We start from the raw sequence: 19,260 nt of genomic DNA on the forward strand, positions 1-19,260 counted from the left end.
TCTCTATAATCCTGTAATGCCTCATCGCTGCCTTCACGCTTTAGCACCTTAAATGCCTTATCTTTCTCGCTTATTGCTTTCCTTACAAGACTAGTTAGCCACATAGGCTTTTTCTTGTTCCTCTTATGCTTTTTCCCATAAGGTATGTGTTTCTCACAGGACTTTTTCAGAATATATGAGAAAAAGTCCCATCATGTACACCGCACACACCTCACGCTGCGAGCTCCACCATCATGTACACTGCAAGCTCCACCATCATGTACACTATACACACCTCAATAATAGACAACACACGCCATAACAATTAAACAGATAAATGTAGTTTGTCAGAATATTTTTTTTATTACTTAAAAAATAAGATTTAGTCAATGGTAACACCAAAGGAAACAACAATGTGAATAAGGAAGGAGAGGACTTATCAAACAGGATCATCATCATCACTCCAATCTGCTGGGGCATCTGTCCCAAAATATCGATCCCCAAAATTACCTGCAGAGGAAGAAATCTTGTCATTTGGGTAGCAGACTAAGACAACAGAACCTTACATTAAAAAGTATTATTGTTGTGTCTGGACTGAGGTGTTTCAAGAGGCTGTGTATGTGTCAAATGCAACTAAATGTATCCGAATGTCCTGAACCTCATGTGGTTTTTCTCAGCACCCTAAGGGCCTCATGTAAATTGTGGAATTTAAGGGTTAATATTATCATTTTGTGGGAAACCTTATTTTCCAGAAAGACGTACCAATTCCAGGGATGATCCGGAACATGTCATTGACTTTCTTGTCTACTGCTGTAGTTAGAATACGCACATGGGGGAAAGCATAAGCCACAGAATGGACTCCCAGCTCTGCCATCAGCAGTGACAACAAGAAGATCTTGTCCTCTGGAACCTCGTGGTCCTGTCAGGGGGTACATTATAAACCAATGAGGTGGCAAGTGGATTAGAGGAGATAACACCTTACCACTTCTCATCACTCACCAGCAAAACACGAACAGCCATCATGGCTGCAGCTCCAGTAGATACTGTACAATCCATTAGAATAACATGGTCCTCACTAATATCCTTTGGGAGTCTGAGATAATGCAACTGAAAGGATTAAAAAAAAAAAATCTGATGAAGCCACATAATTCTATACTGAACACCTTCCTGACCTACCTGTAGGATGTATGCCCCCATCCTTAGCACACATTATTACAGAGATCTTGTGTATAAGGGGAGAATTATTAATGTTATATTCTTGTAGATAGGGACAGTATAACAGTAGTTATATTCCTGTACATAGGGGCAGTATTAAAGTAGTTTTAATCTTGTAGATAGGGGGCAGTATTTTAGTTAAGTGTTTGTACAAGGGACAATGTTATAGTAATTATATTCTTCAACATACAGGGCAAAACAATACAGGCAAATTAAATATATAACAATAATTTCATTTCTTCCTTTTGCTCAGCGGATCACTACAGGTAGGAGGAACCCCAATGACTGCTGCAGCATTAGCACATCAGTAATGAAAGACAACTTCATTGCTTGCTTGTTGGGTTCATTTACATGCAGCAATCATAACTATATGCTGTATAGCATAACAATAGCTCTATAGACAGATGTCCACCTTAAGCATGGAGAATCACTGGAAACCTTTAAGGACCTTCTGTTGACCAACATATTCTTGTTTTTAGAGTGCATTACAGAATACTCTGTAGACTCTGCACTTTTCCTAGTTTGCTTAATTCTTATTATAATAATTCCTGACGCGTTTTTGTCCACCTCACCTCTGGCTCCCCAGTGCTAGGGTTAGTCTGGATGAGAATGGTTCCAATCCTCACGTCCTTGCATACAGCTCTCAGTGCAGGTTCCATCGTCTCTCCTGCTCTCAGTATAGAAACACCAGTTATCTAGACAAGAAAGAAAGAAAGAAGAAACATGCGCATGACAACCTCTGAAAGATGAATGAAACCCAGATGTCCCACAAATCACTGCTGTGCCAGGAGAAAGGGGCATCTTTATTATGCTGTGCTAGTGACCTACTTCATCATGGCAAGACATATATAACAGTATCTAAAAGATAAGATTTTTCAGTAAGGTACTTACCCGTTTGCCGTCATAGGTCTTGCCATGGTAGTCATGTCCTTGAGGGGTTTGCACAGTACAGCTCTGTAAAAAAAATTGCAAGAAAAAATTGACAGGATAGTTTAATAGTAAATTAACGGTATTAAAAGTATCTCAAACTCTCATAACATGTACAATATCTTAAAGAATTTGTGGAACAAGGCAGATAGTTTATGCAATTATGCTCTTCAAATATAGGAATGAAAAGCCTTTCCATCCCCAGCACTAGTGAATAATCTATATCCATTGTTTGCTGTAATGAAGGATATCGTTAGGGCAGGCCTCTTGGCCACTATTTGTTTTTTACCTACAAAATGGACGATACAATCCATTTTATATCTTTCATAACATAACCTCTTCCAGTGGCAGTACTCAGGGCCGGGACAAGGGGTAGGTGAACGCCTAGGGCGCTACCCTCACCTCCCATCCTAGAGGCGATGTCCCGACCCGTCCCGCTGTGTGCATCTAAGGCGACGGAGCCTGGGTTATAGAGAGGAGCGTCATCACCTCTCTATGGAATTTAAGAGAAGTGCAGGAGTGACTAGGAGGAGGTGAGTATATAATTTTTTAATTTTTTCTGTGCTGCATACATCCTGGGGACATGTTTGGGGACTACATAGATACTGGGGGGGGGGGGGGGCGGGGACACGTGTCGGGACTACATAGATACTGGGGGGGGGGACGTGTGGGGACTACATAGTTACTGGGGGGGGGGACGTGTGGGGACTACATAGATACTGGGGGGGGACATGTGTCGGGACTACATAGATACTGGGGGGGGGACATGTGTCGGGACTACATAGATACTGGGGGGGGGACATGTGTGGGGACTACATAGATACTGGGGGGGGGACATGTGTGGGGACTACATGGATACTGGGGGGGGGACATGTGTGGGGACTACATGGATACTGGGGGGGGGGACATGTGTGGGGACTACATGGATACTGGGGGGGGGACATATGTGGGGACTACATAGATACTGGGGGGGGGGACATATGTGGGGACTACATATACTGTATACTGGGGGAAGGTCCTGGGCTACCTATTTACTGCAGCTATGTGCTGGGACTAATATATATATATATCACATACATACTGGAGGTGCTGTGCCATCTAAATTAATTAGGATTTACTGGTGTGAAATATGAATGACTGCGGGGAAACTATATAGACTATGGAAATTGCAGAGCACCGCGCTTGGCAATCTCAGTCAGCTCTCTAAAGATGAATGGAGAAGAACGGTCATGCACGGCCGTCTGCTCAATAACTCTCCCGGAGCAATGAGGGGTCTGACTGAGGAAACTAGGACCCCATCGGACCACTCATTTTCGTGATCTGTGAGGGTCTCATCACCGAGACCCCCACTGGTTAGCAAGTTAGGCCCTATCCTATTGATTTGTTGGAAAACCTCTTAAAACACCTATGGACCATAGAGCTCCTTAGGCTTGTGTGCATAATTTTGTGCAAAATTTAAAATTTTTCTGTAGTGAGTTTCTCTACGTAAAGATATTGAAATGAGTCAGTGGCTGAACTAGTAAATGACCCCCCCTCCCTCCCCCACTGCATTGTAATCCTGTGATCAGAGTAAGCGGGGTGTTCCTGAGCAGAGAAGAGTCAGGCTGTTTCACCCCTTTCCTCCTCTTGTAAACACGCCTCCTGCACACACCTCCTCATCAGGAGGCACAAACCTCTTATGATTTAGGTGTGAGAAAGTGATTGAGGAAGCAATGCCCTTGATAGGTCTTGCCTAGTGTTGTTTTGAATTTGCCTAAAACACATAAAAATCACAGAATGACTCCAGATGTAATTTTACTATTTATCCAATGTTCACTTACCCTAAATGGAAGAAAGGAGAGAGCGTATTCTATAAGAAGCCTCATGAGCCGGCGTGAATAGAAAATGAATTCATCCCGACTTGTCTCCTTGTCCCTAATTGCCAGAAAACACCAAAATGTAAGGCTGTCTGGTGTGACACATGTGTGGTCTTCTCAATTTCTATTCTTTTTTTAACAAAAGAAGGGAGTCTTTAATGGAACCTCTCCATCACATGGCACCTACCTTATAATTGTGTGCATGACGCTTACTTGAGGAGTCTCCTTTAAGACGCAGAGCGTCCTTGGCAGTGGCTGTGATTGATGGGCTGAGGCCAAGGCAGCCCTAGTTTCAGAAAAAAAGGCACAAGTAATGTAAGGGAATCTGAAAGTTAACATGCTATGAGTATGAGTGCCAAGCCTACCAACCACCAGCGCCAAGCAAGCCACCCCCATACCCATACTGGTAAAAACGCTCCACTATACATGTACACCCAGTAACTTCATAAATCACTGCTGCTTTGTGACACATGTCTGGTCTGGAAACAATCCAATAATCCCTTCCTCTAGTCTAGAATAGTTTTCTGTACACCCCCACATTTGCCTCACTCAAAACAACATAAAATGTGGGTTGGGGATCTTGGGCAGGCCATGAAGAACTATGAAGACTTGACTCTACTGGTGGTCTAGAGAACATGGCAACTTCATTTCTTCAATAGCAATTCAACTATGATGCTGCCAGTTGTACCCCCCATGTTTAAGGGGTTTATATGGATGTAGGAGTGCAGCCCCTGTACAGGTGTGTGTCCACTATTCACAGAGAATAACTTTAATGGTGTACATCTATCCCCTAAAACAGAGACATGACAGAGAAACTTCCTAACTCACTTAGTAACAGAGTTAATGCTCCACACAAAATAAAACACATAGATAAAGTGTAGGATCACCTTTGGACATAAAATAATAAGTAATCTCTGAAGCCTTTTTTTATGGCAAAGAGAATTCTTCTTTAAAAGGTTTTTCTTAACTTGGCATTAGAAGTCCCCTGTATAAGACCACATCTATGAGTTGGGCTCTTGCTGTCGTAGAACGGTTTTATTTCTGCATTAAGATGAGGAAAAGTGACCTCAGATGATAACTGGGGTTATGGAGGCTGATCCCCAGACAAGCCTGTGATCTCTCAGACCACGTATTACTATAGGTCTTTATACAGTGCTCAGACTTATCTGCTACAAGAAATTTAATAAGAATGGACTTTAAAATAATGTAACAGTTGACATGACTAGATGTGGATACGCCATTAAATGTCTGAAGTGTGAATACCCCTTAGGGTCCAGGACATACTAGTCCATCCTGATCTAGTCAATAGATCATTGGCAGCAACCTATTTATAAGCAGAGGTGACTATAGTAGTCGCAACTTGACCAACAGATATCTGATTCCAATGCATTTGGGGACAGATTATACACATTCCTATACATCCCCTGGTGTAAACAATAGTCCTTCCAAACTCCGAAAAATCTCGACTAACACTAGGGATGTCCACTGCTACTAAAACGGATGATAAATAAATGTCCTTCTGTTTACAATCCATTCCCATTGACTTGTTGGTATGTACGTTTCTCTTCAGTTATGCTTCCACAGCTCTGTAGCCTCCTTTATTATTGCTTTTCGCGTTGGACACCACATATGGTGGTGTGAACCGAGCCTGATACAGACAATGAAATAATGGGGAGCTTGGAATATGCAAAGTTGCAGCTCGCCATGTTTTTGAATGAAAGAGATATGTTTAAAGGTAAACCTACACTTTATACACCATATTGTCCATAACAAAATCACATAAGGCAAACATGCTAGTGGGTTAAGCCAGGTCAGATCATAAGCCTTCACACAGATAACACAATGCAAAATGAGCACACAAGAGGTGTTAATGGAGGTGAAGATACACGCAGCCTCAACACAGATCTCACATGTCCCAACGGAGCTTCCTCTGCCCAGAATACACACAGGAATGAGGGAAGGGATGAGCAAAGAATGGGGGGGTCACACATAGAAGGGAAAAAGGAGAGCAATTGGCAGTAAGGGATAAAGTCACAGATGAATCTGTTGTTACCATGTAATTACTATATTGTAATATCTGTTATACAGAAACCTGGGTGGCAATCAATATGGCCAACATTACCTGACCTGCCTTCGATATCACTGCTTAAGAGTTGGTTGGATGTTGCTGATGCATTAAAGTCAATCATGTATGATACCACATCCTAGAAGATGATTTTCCATCATGTAAAGCAACACAGAAACCTGAAAGTGTGCGAATGCTGTACCCATAGCTCCAAACCGTCCTGGTAGTGGGAAAGTCCCACTACCAGGACGGTTCCAACGCTGTCCCATACCAACCAATGTAGTTCCCAACACACACTGCACGTGGTACAGCCGTGATAAAGTCCACTGGTGTGAGAGACAGTCCCCAGCGCTCAGGTGTGGTGGAAGGCGCGAAACAGTATTGTGAGCAGGTGGAGGGGGTGACCATTGTTAAGTCATAGCAAGGGGGGAGGAGGAGGTAAACATGGGTTGTGAGAAGTTAGGCAATGGAGACTGTCTGCTTGACAGCTTAGCATTGTAGCTGCAGGTGTATGGGGTTTGTAAAGTTCTCCCACCAAGTTCTGCGGAGGTAAGAGTAACCTTGTCTTATGTTTCTGGATGCTGTATGTTTCTGCTGATTATGGTAACTTCATATAGCTCCCAGAGAAGGGATAGGGAGCCTACATGCAGAGTAAGGAGGAATCCAAGGGCCTTCGTACCTCTGCCTCGCCTGGTGTATCGGTATAAAGACTTAACCTGACAGTGTCCATTACCAGTAACTAGTATCTGAACGTTCATATTAACCTGTATATAAGAGTTTGTCTTTACATGTGTATATAAAAATGTATATAAGAGAGTGGGTGCGTCAAAAATCAGGGCTAAGAGTCAGATAACAGACTAGTTAGGCTACAAGCACATGGATATTCAGCTGGAGGGAAGGAGGGATGAGCTTGGCTCACCCCTTCCCTCTATATAGGGGCGCCTGGCCAAACTTACGGGAAAAGATAGAGCGTGCTTTACTTTTTTCCTGGCAACAGTATGGTATAGGACGTTGATGGGCAACCTTTTGTGCTTGGTGTGTCAAAATTCGCCAAAAAAACGAGCATAACTCGGGTGGTGTGTCACCTTGACAAAAAAACATAATTTTGTGATATTTATAGTTTAAATAATAAATATTTATACTATTTAACTTCTAGGGTACTTTAACTGTAGGTTGTCTGATTGATCCTACCATGTACTGCCATTCTACATTATGGCAGTATATGGGGATTTTCCCAATCATCTATTACTATGTGCAAATCACACATTGTAATAGATCGGTTACAATCAGACAGGTGTGAAACAGCTTAGGGAGGGCGCAGGCGCCGCTGTCTGCATCTAGCTTATGCCCTCTTGGCATGGAGAAGGTGTGAGGAGCAAAATAATCGCAATGTCTGGCGATTTGCAAGGCGTTGCGATTATTTCAGGGCTTGTACGTCACAAAACTGACACACAAGCCCTGATGACTGCCTTCTATCATACAGTGCACTGACCTTACTTACTATATGATGAAAGTTGTTGTCCTCCCTTTCCCCTGCTGTGGAGATGGTCAGTGTAGAGGTGACCGCTGCTGCCTTGTGTCATGTCCCAGCAGCTATGTGACCTCTGACTGTGCTGCCATCCTCCCCCCACAACTATCAGGAGCTGCAGAGGAGCCTCCTGCTGTGTCCCATGCTGATACCTGTGCTGACTGGAGACACTAGGCACAGCTCACACATGGGGAGAGATCGGTCCGGGGAGGAGGAGGAGGGGGGAGTGCTGGAAGCTCAGTGCAATCTCTCAGCCTCCCGGCTACTGCACCTGGTCATGTAGGATGAAACTTAACTCTCAGGCAGCCGCGTGTCAGTGAAAATGGCTATGCGTGTCAGCACTGACACGCGTGTCATAGGTTAGCCATCACTGGTATAGGAGCATGTGTGCGCACCACTGTACCACAGCCGTCTATGGGGGCACATATCCGGCTACAAATTGTGCGGCCGTATACACATCCCCATTACATTCGTATGCAAGGGCCTTAGTCAGAACTTTGGCTGAAATTTACAATGATATGAAGCGGATTAAAGATGTCCTAATATAGGCACTATACACATGATAAGTTATGTCCAACATAATACTACATTCCCCACCATGTCTGTATGCACCTGCTTGTACAATGCTGTACAGTTCTGTTTTTTTGTGATTCTAAAAGATCTCTATCTGAATGGCAAATGTAGAATGTCTTAAAATAGCATCTGGGTGCCATGTCCAGGCCTCGCGAGGCCTTGCTGATAGATGTGACAGGAAGCAGGGGAGGGGGACAATGAGAGGAAGGAGTGTGGGCAGTTTCCTGCTCTCACCACAGAGCCTGACCAACAGTGGAAAATAACCCCCTCCTGCAACCACATGAGACATGGGAGGGGTAGAGGGGAGACATACATACTGTTGAGGAGGGACAGGAGCAGATGTGAAAGATACTTGATTGTTACTGAATAGGTGGTTAGACGGCTCAAAATTCTAAACTTAAAGACACTTTCATTTAGTGAAGTTCTGCAGATTGTCGTACAGATGTAAGGGTGGTTCATTAATTGATAAAGGACGAACACAAACTATTTAAGGCATGTTTGATACCCTGTATTTTTTGCTCCCTAAAGTCACATTCTTAGAGCTTTTTTCATTTCTCCATAATTTTTCAGGGTGGTGAGTTTTTTGGAACCGTCAATATTCCTTACAAATTTACTTTTCTGATTTTTGAAGAAAGGGGGGTTGGGGTTTGAAATCTAATTTTCATCATTTTTATGCTATGGATTGTGTGGTATGCACAAGTTAGCCATTAATATTTTCCATGCCAGGTCTTGGAGAAATATTCCAGCACTCTATCTGCCATATTTAAAAAGTGCTCGCTCCCTGCTAAACTTCATTGCAATGAGGCAGGAAAAAGGATCTGTGTTCTCCAGTGTGTTTATAATGTTGTTTATTTGACGACCCCTATTGTCCCATGGATGTAACCTATCATTTCTCCACATTGTAGGGGAATAAGTTACTAATGGCCGGAGGTGTGACTGGAAGCCCTCTGTGAATGGAGTGCTGTTGTGCAAAGCTGTCTGACTGGTACTTTATTCACTTTTATGGGGCTGCATGAGAACAACATTCCTGCTGCCCATAGAGGTTAACAAAGCACTGGTCACACAATATGTTCCTATAATAACTATAATAACATGGGGGACTTATGGTTCTGCCTTTCTCGAGGGTCCGAGTGATCAGTGACCTAGACCCTATGCTGGATATAGGATAAGTTGCCTTTCAATACCAGGTCCTTATGTACACTATTACTGCAGTAATGTTCTAAATGACATTGCGGTAAATTGTTCGAGGCGAATTAGTGTCACTAATAGTAACAGGTATTCTGACCACCCAATTCTCAGAATGAGATATTTTACACAGGAAGAGCTGACCGACACTGACAGAGCAGCAACCACCAAACATGTGTGGGTCTCTTACCTGACACTGATCTCCCTCTGCAGCAATAGAACAGACACACAGACAGGGTAAAGAGGACACAGAAAGACAAACACAAAGAACAACTACTGGGGGTCCCCAAGATCCTTTGTAGAGTGCCCTTCTCATACTGGAAGAATACAGTAGAAAGATAATTGTACAGTAACTAGGTAGACCTCTATAGCAGGTATTCCATGATAGAGGATAATAGGCTTCGCAGGTAGGTCTCTATGACTGAATGGAATTACCATACTCAGTTATACATATATCTATTGCAGACTGCTTCTTCTCACTCAACCTTGGCCAACAGACAGGTAAGCATGTAATGCAACAATGGAAGTCTTTACTACACTGACCCGATGCTTTGTATGCCTCTGCTCATCTTATACAAAATATATCTTGTACATCCAGGTTTGTATATCCGGTTTGATTTAATAGTCAATAAAGGAACTTTAAGAAGGGGTATTTCCACTTAGAAATAAATCTCAATGGGCACCAAAAATACCTATCAAAAATGTATGGCATATGCTGTAAACTAAAGTGGGAATACCCCTTTAAGCATAACAATTGCATCTTGCCTGAAATTACGTTAAAGTAACTGAGAGTAACAAAAATACCTCCTATAAAAGGGTTTTCACCTCCACTTACCTCCTCCAGCTGACTATGTACATGCTGTACTATCAAGTCAATAGCCACGGTATTACCGCTCCCTGAAAGACATGGACAAGTAAAATACTGGGAGTACCCTGATCCTTTCATACTCCCCTCCAGCCCTATGGTATCTTACCTCTTGGTACTACAATATCAGCAAGACGCATAGTAGGTTGTATGTATTGGTCAAAAGCCGGTTTCACAAAGGCATGGTATTGCTTGAGAACTCCCTCAATATCTCGGCCTCGTTCTGAGATGTCCCTTCGAAGTCTTCGTACAAGTCGGATATCAGAATCTGTGTCTACAAAGATCTTCATGTCTAGCAGCTGCAATGATGTTGCAAGAAGTGTTTAAATGATCTTTTAATGTATTAATATAGGAAAAACAGGAAACCTTAACGCCAGTGATCCAGCTCCACCAATGATCACCAAGAAAGGTTTACGTACCTTCAAAAGTTCTGTATGTGCAAATGCCATGATCCCTTCAAATATGATCACGTTAGCGCCATAAAGGGTTTTCTGATTAAATAAAAAATGTAAATGAGTAACAACATAACATAAGAAACAAACACAATCAGAGATTGGACACCACTTTTCAAAGAGATTGACATCTTCTGGTTTTATGCATACCATCTTAGGACAGACATGACATACACAAACAGTAATGCAAGGATTGAACTTAGATTCCTTTTTATGTATTTGATGTCTGTCCTAAGATGTTGTGAATAAAGCCACAAGATTTTAATCTGCGTGTGAAGTGCTGATCAATCTTTGTCTTGATTCACATCAAAATAATATGACAAGTATAAATGTATTCAAGTAATAGGATAAATGCAGGCATTGGGACAGATCTGAACAGGAATTGTATGCCAGTTATCATAAAAGTGGTGGAGGGTTGGTCTGACCTGGCAGAGATTTCATTCTGATGTACAAGCAACCTTACGGATTTAATAAGAGGCCGGAGTTGGTTGGGGTAATGTCAAGACATTGGGGCACATTTACTAAGGGTCCGTCGGACACATTTCCGCCGGGTTTCGCGATTTTTTCCAATTTGCCCTGAATTGCACAATTGGGGGGGCGCGGACGTCAGACAACCCGACTGATTCGGAATTTAAAAACCAAATTGTCGCAAGATCAGCACTCACATGCACCGGGAATAAGATGGTGAACTCCGGCAGACCTCAGCGGGGGATGCGACACATGCAGGAAATTGGACACACAAACTTAGTGAATTGTGGCAGCTCAGACCTCGTCGGACATTCCGGATCGGCGGCGTCAACGGGATGGGTAAGTAAATGTACCCCAATGTGCCAGCTCTTAATAATTCCCACCATTGAGTATAATGCTTAGTATTCCATAGATTGCCTAAGAAATGAAGGCACAATTAGTTACGCAGTTTCTGTAACTCCTGAAGATACAGAAACAGATCAGCTCATTCTGCTATGCTGTTTCTGTAACCCCGACCACTTCAGCTTCCCAGAGATAGGAATAAAGAGGTGTACCTCTCCTCTACCTATCCAATTTCAATAAATGGAATGGTACCTAGATCTAGACCTAGCCCTCTTCTTACCCAATCTTTGGTTCGGCTGTGAGAGGTAAAGTCATATGTGGGGATTTTCACACTCTTTCCTTGTTTTAGCTTTTTTAATGTACTGATCATTAATTCAAAGTCAAATGAGTCTGGATGGTCAAAGTTATATTCATGTCGGGCTGCCTGTGCTTGCTGTTCTTCTGTCAGCACCTGTGAAAGAAAAGAAGAATATAATATTATAGATCATTAATACTCTAGGGAAAGACTATATTGGAAACAATAGGGCAATGTGAAACATTTTTATAAAATAAAAATATTTTAGCCTTTTTTTTTTTTTTTTTTTTTTAGGTAGCCATGGGAACTTCTAGAAGCTTTTATTAATGTATCGAAACTACTTTTTCAAATTCTTCACTGTCTGATATTAACAGAGTATTCCTTATTAAACCAACAAATGTGGGTCCAATATCTCTTTTAAGAACATAGGTCCTGGCGGCTTTCCAATGGCCAAAGTGAAGGAGTAGATGACAATACTTATTTGTTGAGCAGCACTGAAAATTTTATGAATTCTCAAAGAAGTGAATAGATGAGGCTGCATTGGCACCGCCAACACTATAGTTTTAGTGCGGCCAAAAGAACAGCCAGAAAGTTGGTATCAACATCTATTGGGCAATTATAAATGTATCCTGTAGAAATGCAAAAAAATGCCCACGTTCCAAATTATCTTTTTAAGGTGCTCTTTTTTTTTCTTAAAAATGTAAGAGCTGGCCAGGGAAAGGGAAAATTCATATCAATTACCATTTGCAGACATAAAGCTCCCCCTGATGGATGGGCTTGGGTACTGAGTAACTTGTGGGTATGGAGACATACTCTGAAAAGTATGTACAGTACTCGAGATGCCTTTTCAGTTTTCTTGCATTTTCTGGAAAAGGATGATTTGCTTTTACCTTGTAGAAAGAGTCCATAGACAAGAGAACCACCCAAGGAACATCTAGAGCTTCAATGATCATTCGAGCAACTGTGGTTTTACCCGACGCACTGCCACCTCCTAGGCCTTGTGGGCAGGAAAATAGAAAGCAATAGAAGAGTGAAAATGTAATGTTAAAAAACAGTCATGTCATTAATAAGGAGTGGTGATCGAGTGGTGATCCTCTTGTAATGTAGGATAGTCCTTGAATTTAAGGATCTTGGACAAGGGAGTGGTTTGTTGCGTATTGGGGCACATTTAATGACAGTAGTGTAAACAGCACTAAATGCAGTTTGCCTGTGTAGTGTGCACCAGATTTTTCCTTCATGAATCTGGCGCCCTCTGTACTGCTCTGACTGAGTGCACAAACTTTTTTGTGGTGCAACTTTAACATAGGGCTTACGATACACTTCTGTCAAACTTTGCATGATGAATCTGGTGCACGGTCCAACTGAGCACTGGAACGCCCCCTAATTTGTGTTGCCTGATGCTTAGTGCAGCTGGACCACAAAATGGTCACATGCGACACATTTGTGGTGCAGACACTTCTTAAATATCTGTGCAAGAAGTTTGCACCTCAAAGAATGTACAAAGTCTGACAGAAAACTGGCGCAAAGAGCCTAGTAAATGTGCCCCATTGTGTGTAGCAGAACAGAACTGTGTGTTATATGACTTTTTCCAAAGCAGAAAGCTCTTCAGGAAACTGGTCCAGGCTAGAAATTCAAGGAGGTCATTCCAATATGCTTGGCAAACAGATGAATAAGAGGAGATTTAGATGGCTATGTATTCTCCTTGCATCTGCTCATGGGGACCATCTGTCGGCAGCTCTCTGCTTTGGCTCATAGTGCTGGATCCATCTACTGTTCATATCTGTTTCTGGGAGAGCTGCGTGCAACAAACTTCCACAGGATAAAAACCCCTTTATTTTAGGGGTAAATAAAAAAAAAAATTTGTCTACATAAGCAGAGATGTATTTTCTGCTTGTCTATATTGTTGCATAAATGTACCAACTTACCAATCACAAAGGCCTCCTTTGACTGTGTCCCATGCTCATTGTACCAAGGGGGGCGCCCTGCAGTGTAGATTGTTCTTTTACTGGTTCGGAGGAGAGGAGGCTCTGACTTACACTGGCTGGTCGTCCTCCTTCGGGCGGATCGTCCTGGGCTGACTGGGGGTAGTAACCCATGACCTGCATGAGTCTCACCGCTGGTAAGGACACAAGAAGGAGAATGGCCAATAATCTTTTAGTAAAATCCATAAAACATAGGACATTATGCAGCTTTTGTGCTTTGATGCCTCCATAGTTTGTAGTGCTGAGCAGGTAGATAAGGGCTGGGCTGAAGTGTGACAGCCACTTTTGCTATATAAGACACGAGTACCGTATATTCCGGCATATAAGACGACCTGGTGTATAAGACGACCCCCCTACTTTCCTGTTATAATATAGAGTTTAAGATATATTCGCTGTATAAGACTACCCCTTTTCCAACGCATACAAAACACCAGTAAAAAAAAAAAAAAACAGATTTGAATTTAACATGGTCCTTTTTTTTAAATTTAAATTCTTATGACATGCAGGTATATAGCAGGAAAACTGTCGCTCATAAACATAAGGCATACAACAACAACATTACCATCGTCCATTTTACTGTAAATGTTACCATACTGTACCTTAAATTTTTATTTTAGTAAATATTCCCTGCCATGTACTCAGAAGCGGGAAAAAAATTCCAAATGCAATGAAAATGGTGAAAAAACGCATTTGCGCCATTTTCTTGTGGGCTTGGATATTATGTCTTTCACTGAGCGCCCCAAATGACATGTCTACTTTATTCTTTGGGTCGGTACGATTAAGGGGATACCAAATTTGTATAGGTTTTATAATGTTTTCATACATTTACAAAAATGAAAACCTCCTGTACAAAAATTATTTTTTTGATTTTGCCAACTTCTGGCGCTAATAACTTTTTTATACTTTGGTGTACGGAGCTGTGGGTGGTGTCATTTTTTGCGAAATTTGATAATATTTTCAATGATCTAATTTTTAGGACTGTATGACCTTTTGATCACTTTTTATAGATTTTTTTATATTTTTCAAAATGGCAAAAAAGTGCCATTTTCGACTTTGGGCGCTATTTTCCGTTACGGGGTTAAACGCATTGAAAAACCGGTATCATATTTTGATAGATTGGGCATTTTCGGACGCGTCGATACCTGATGTGTTTATGATTTTTACTGTTTATTTATATTTATGTCAGTTCTAGGGAAAGGGGGGTGATTTGAAATTTTAGATTTTTTTATTTTTATTTATACTATTTTTTCAGACTCCCTAGGGTACTTTAACCCTAGGTTGTCTGATCGATCCTACCATATACTGCCATACTACAGTATGGCAGTATATGGGGATTTTCCTCCTCATTCATTACAATGTGCTATCAGCACAATGTAATGAAGGGGTTAAAACGAAATAGCCTCGGGTCTTCGGAAGACCCGGGGCTACCATGGAGACGGATCGCCGCCCCCGACGACGTCACGGGGAGCGGCGATCCCAGGTATCTTTTTGAGGCTGCCGGCAGCTTTGCCGGCAGCCATCGCTGTGAAAGCACCCGCGATCGGTGCTAGCACCAATCGCGGGTGTTACCGGTAAGCCTTTGCTGCAATATGCAGCAAAGACTTACCGGCTATGGAGAGGGCTGGGCCTGTGAGCCCTCTCCATGCAGCGCGACCCGACCGCCGCCGTGAATACACGGCGGGCACGATTACCGGCGTATAAGACGACCCCAGACTAGACAGAAGATTTTTCTGTCTTCAAAAGTCGTCTTATACGCCGGAATATACGCTTTTACAAATACCTTTATGACCAGTCAGGCAGTGAGTGTGTTTTTTTTCATTCTGGAAATGTAGATGTTGCAAATGTTAGTTATTCTGCATTGTCCAATGAAATACTGGGAACACAAGTCACATGAGACATTGGCCCAGATTTATTATTCTGGCTGCACCCGTCTGAATTTGAACCAGAAGGAATGCCATCGGAGCTTGCACATGTATTTAAGAAGTATTTAATATACTGGGCAGTGTGGATGGCATATAATATACTGGCCATCCACACTGCCCAGTCTATTATATGCCATCCACACTGCCCAGTCTATTATATGCCATCCACACTGCCCAGTCTATTATATGCCATCCACACTGCCCAGTCTATTATATGCCATAAAGTTGCCCAGTATATAATGTGCCAGTCTGGATCTCACTATACTAATACAGTCAGCCCCCTCACAGGTTTGTATCTGCAGCCTCACCCTGTCAGGAGCAATCACTGACTGAGTGGGAACTGGGAGAATAGACAGAGAGGCGCCATGGGTTACGCAAACAACGTAACTAGTGTGAGTTGTCAGCGTAGTGTGGCGCATGCGCAGATGAATGCGGGGACCTTGCGGCCGTCACCGCTTCATGCGGACATGCGCAGAGCACAAGCGATGCTGACCGTGCAGGCGCGAGAATGCCAGACGCGGTCAGCGAGAGTTGCGGGCAGCAGGCGGGACATGAGTAGGTGACATCAATAGTAGGGCCGCGCAAGGGGGCGTTGAAATGAAGACGAAGGCCGGATGAGGGGCAGTAATATTGATTTGAAAATGTGGCAGTGAGGAGACGTTTCCAGAGGGTGGGGGGGAATATACTCCTCTTCAACCCCGCCCATTTGGCGACTGGAGTAGTCACACTGCACAGGTTTTTCAAAGGTAAAATATAAGTTATCTTTTTCTCTGTAAAGCCGATTTTTGCAACAAAAGATGTTTAGTAGTGTACATGCAATGCTCTATGGGGAAGTGTGGAGGGCTAAAATCGGGGTATACAGGTGACAGGTTCCCTTTAACTGTGGATAGGGTATTAATGTCCTAATAGGTTCCCTTTAAAATTTAAGCTGTGAATTTGTTTTGAATTTATAGAAACCACTTTGTTAGATTTAAATTAATACCATAGTTATTTTGGGCTGGTGTATTGTAAACAGATAAAAATAAAAACCGCATTTGCAATGGGGCCACCATTTGGGGAGGGAGTCATGATCGCTGAGAACGTCTCCCAAATATCCACTTTGCTACCTTTTTAATTAAAATAGGTGATAAAAAGAATGTACATTTCCCTTCAGATTGTATCAATGGAAATGAAAGCTCCTCCTGCAAAAATGACTCCTTATACATCTCCACACAGTATGCAAAAGTTATGGGTGAATATGCCATACATAGACTTTTCCCTGATCACACTGACCAAAAAAAAAATAAAATGTATACAGAAAGTCCCCTACTTAAGGACACCCTACTTACAGACGACCCCTAGTTACATAGGCACCCCTTTGTCTACTGTGCTCTCATGGTGCTTTGCTTTACTTCCAGGCTGCAATGGTCAGGTGCAAGGCGTCTGTAATGAAGCATTTTTGATAATCTTTTTTTCCAGTACAGCAAATAATATTGAAAATGCAATTGTCACGGGGACAACATTTTTTTTGTCCAAGGCTTCAATTATAAAATATACAGTTCCGACTTACATAGAAACCCAAGGAACCTATCTTGTCCGTAACCTGGGGATTGTCTGTAGTTTCATCTGGAACGCACATTGAAAGCCGTAAAACCAAATTTTATATCAAAATTGCACAACTATGTTTTTGTGTCAATTCCACCACAATTTTTTTCTGCCTGCGCTCGGAGCCCGAGGATGCGCGATCTCGGGAACGAGGCCGGAGTTCTGCGCATCACAGGGTAGGCGGGGAAAGCGGCTACTGGGGCGTGGAGTAGCCGCGCCGTGTAGCCTCGTGTCCGGCTACTCCACGCCCCAGTAGCTGCTTAATAAAATTTACATATTAGGGCAATAAAGTTTATGCTACGCGAGCGGGGACGTGAGGATTAGCTCTAAAAAGGGCTATCCTCACGTCCCATACATCCACCTACCACCCGATCTACCTTTATAGGTAGATTCGTGGTGGTAGGTGCCCTTTAAAGGAAACCTACCACTTTATAATGGCAGTTATAACCCTTAAATACCTTGTACCAGCTCAGGTGGAGCTGGTGCCGGAGCATAGCTTCATTATTTGCAGAAACCGCTGTATTCCTTATTAAACTATTCTATTCTTTATATTTCAACCACGCTTTGGCGCACCATGATACGTGTTCGGCGTACCGTGCGCGCGCCTGACTAGGAAGTGCCGGAGAGCCGTCACAGAGCTCTCTGGCACACTCGTGCCTGCGCAACTTCTAATTTTTATCCTGGCCGGCTTCGCACGTGAAGTTGCGCAGGTGCAAGTGTGCCTGAGAGCTTGGTGACGTCACCGGCTCTCCGGCAGCTCCTAATCAGGTGCACGCACGGTGCACTGAGCACGTATCATGGTGCGCCGAAGCGTGGTTGAAATATCCTGAATAAAATAGGAATATGGCGGTTTCTGCAAATAATGAAGATATGCTACAGCATCAGCTCAACCTGAGCTGGTGCAAGGCATTTGAGGGTTATAAGTGGCATTATAAAGTGGTAGGTTTCCTTTAAATAAAGTACAATAGCAAACTACCCAGATTCTTCATGTCAAGGAATTCCCTGGCATGTGAAACTATGAAATCACTGCTAGAAATCATGCAACCCCTCATGGTACTCCCATACCCCTTATAAATGCACAAAACATCACACAATACGATACTCCGGCCCTACCCCATTTCTGTCCGCGTCCTCCTCTAACAAGGCTTTCTAGCAGGATCTCTGGGACGACATGTCCATACATTGTAGAACAGCTGGTTTTTACTCAATCAGGGACAGGGTGACGGGAGTAATGTCAGTAGGTGGGGACGTCACATGATCCTAATGTCATCATTGCAAAGCTTCTAAAGTGTCCGTCACAGCCCCAGCTAAAGCAGCCACATAACATCTCTGACACACTGCAACATACACCAGAGCTGCAGAGAAGAGGGCAGAACTGTGCACTAGCCACTGGCCAACAGGGCACCAGCACATATGGAGGACTACTGCTTCCCATTCCAAAGATCAGTGTTACAGTGGAAGTAAGAACTATCCAGGGCAGAACGTAGAGCAGGTAAACAGCACTCACCTGGTGTGTGCCCCAAGATCCCAACACCCGGTCACCCCCGAACCAGGACACAGGGACAGACTCATTCTGAGAAAATCCTCTATGTCCCTCTCAAGTAGGGATTATGTTCCAGGCTGATATTAATAGCCTGGAGGATATAAATATGGTAACTTGGCTGTGCTGTGCAAAACACACAGAACCAGTCACAATAAACACGCCTGGGCACTGGACAAGTGCTCACCAGTGATGGCGGCTTTGATTCTTAATAGCACGACTACGTGACTGCTCCTGATCTCATCATGTGCGGTAATAAATGGCTTCTGACTAATGAAATGAATGGAGCAATATCCTTAATTAAGATGTTTCTCTAATGAAGGTACCTTAATGGGGTTCTCCTAGGCCCTATTCACAGGACTAACTTGCTGATGGTGGGCGTCTCAGTGACACCAGTACTCAACATTCACCATCAGCGTCATAGAGTTGAAAACAGCCGCTGGCAAATGCGCGACCGACTGCACTCTTCATCTCCAGTTATG

General features: G+C 43.0%; 1 protein-coding gene across 5 annotated transcripts in view; it reads right to left on the minus strand.

Moving 5' to 3' along the window:
• Positions 1–304: 304 nt before the first annotated feature.
• UCKL1 (uridine-cytidine kinase 1 like 1) overlaps positions 305–19,260 on the minus strand; it is a 28,668-nt gene continuing 9,712 nt past the window's right edge. For 2 of the 5 annotated variants that reach the window (XM_072110874.1, XM_072110876.1), the window contains 14 exons: positions 13,676–13,866; positions 12,641–12,747; positions 11,736–11,906; positions 10,613–10,684; positions 10,303–10,492; positions 10,164–10,225; positions 5,888–5,907; positions 4,165–4,263; positions 3,942–4,035; positions 2,086–2,148; positions 1,767–1,889; positions 979–1,086; positions 742–898; positions 305–489 (listed from right to left, as the gene is read on the minus strand). In XM_072110874.1, the coding sequence (XP_071966975.1) occupies positions 419–489; positions 742–898; positions 979–1,086; positions 1,767–1,889; positions 2,086–2,148; positions 3,942–4,035; positions 4,165–4,263; positions 5,888–5,907; positions 10,164–10,225; positions 10,303–10,492; positions 10,613–10,684; positions 11,736–11,906; positions 12,641–12,747; positions 13,676–13,866 (1,528 nt within the window). In that variant the 3' untranslated portion in view covers positions 305–418. Of the gene's footprint in view, positions 490–741; positions 899–978; positions 1,087–1,766; positions 1,890–2,085; positions 2,149–3,941; positions 4,036–4,164; positions 4,264–5,887; positions 5,908–9,518; positions 9,536–10,163; positions 10,226–10,302; positions 10,493–10,612; positions 10,685–11,735; positions 11,907–12,640; positions 12,748–13,675; positions 13,867–18,351; positions 18,474–18,745; positions 18,866–19,260 lie in introns of those variants that run through there. The other 3 variants (XM_072110872.1, XM_072110873.1, XM_072110875.1) reach the window with 3 other exon arrangements.

This window comes from Engystomops pustulosus, chromosome 6 (assembly GCF_040894005.1).
Source record: "Engystomops pustulosus chromosome 6, aEngPut4.maternal, whole genome shotgun sequence".
Classification (NCBI taxonomy): Eukaryota; Metazoa; Chordata; class Amphibia; order Anura; family Leptodactylidae; genus Engystomops; species Engystomops pustulosus.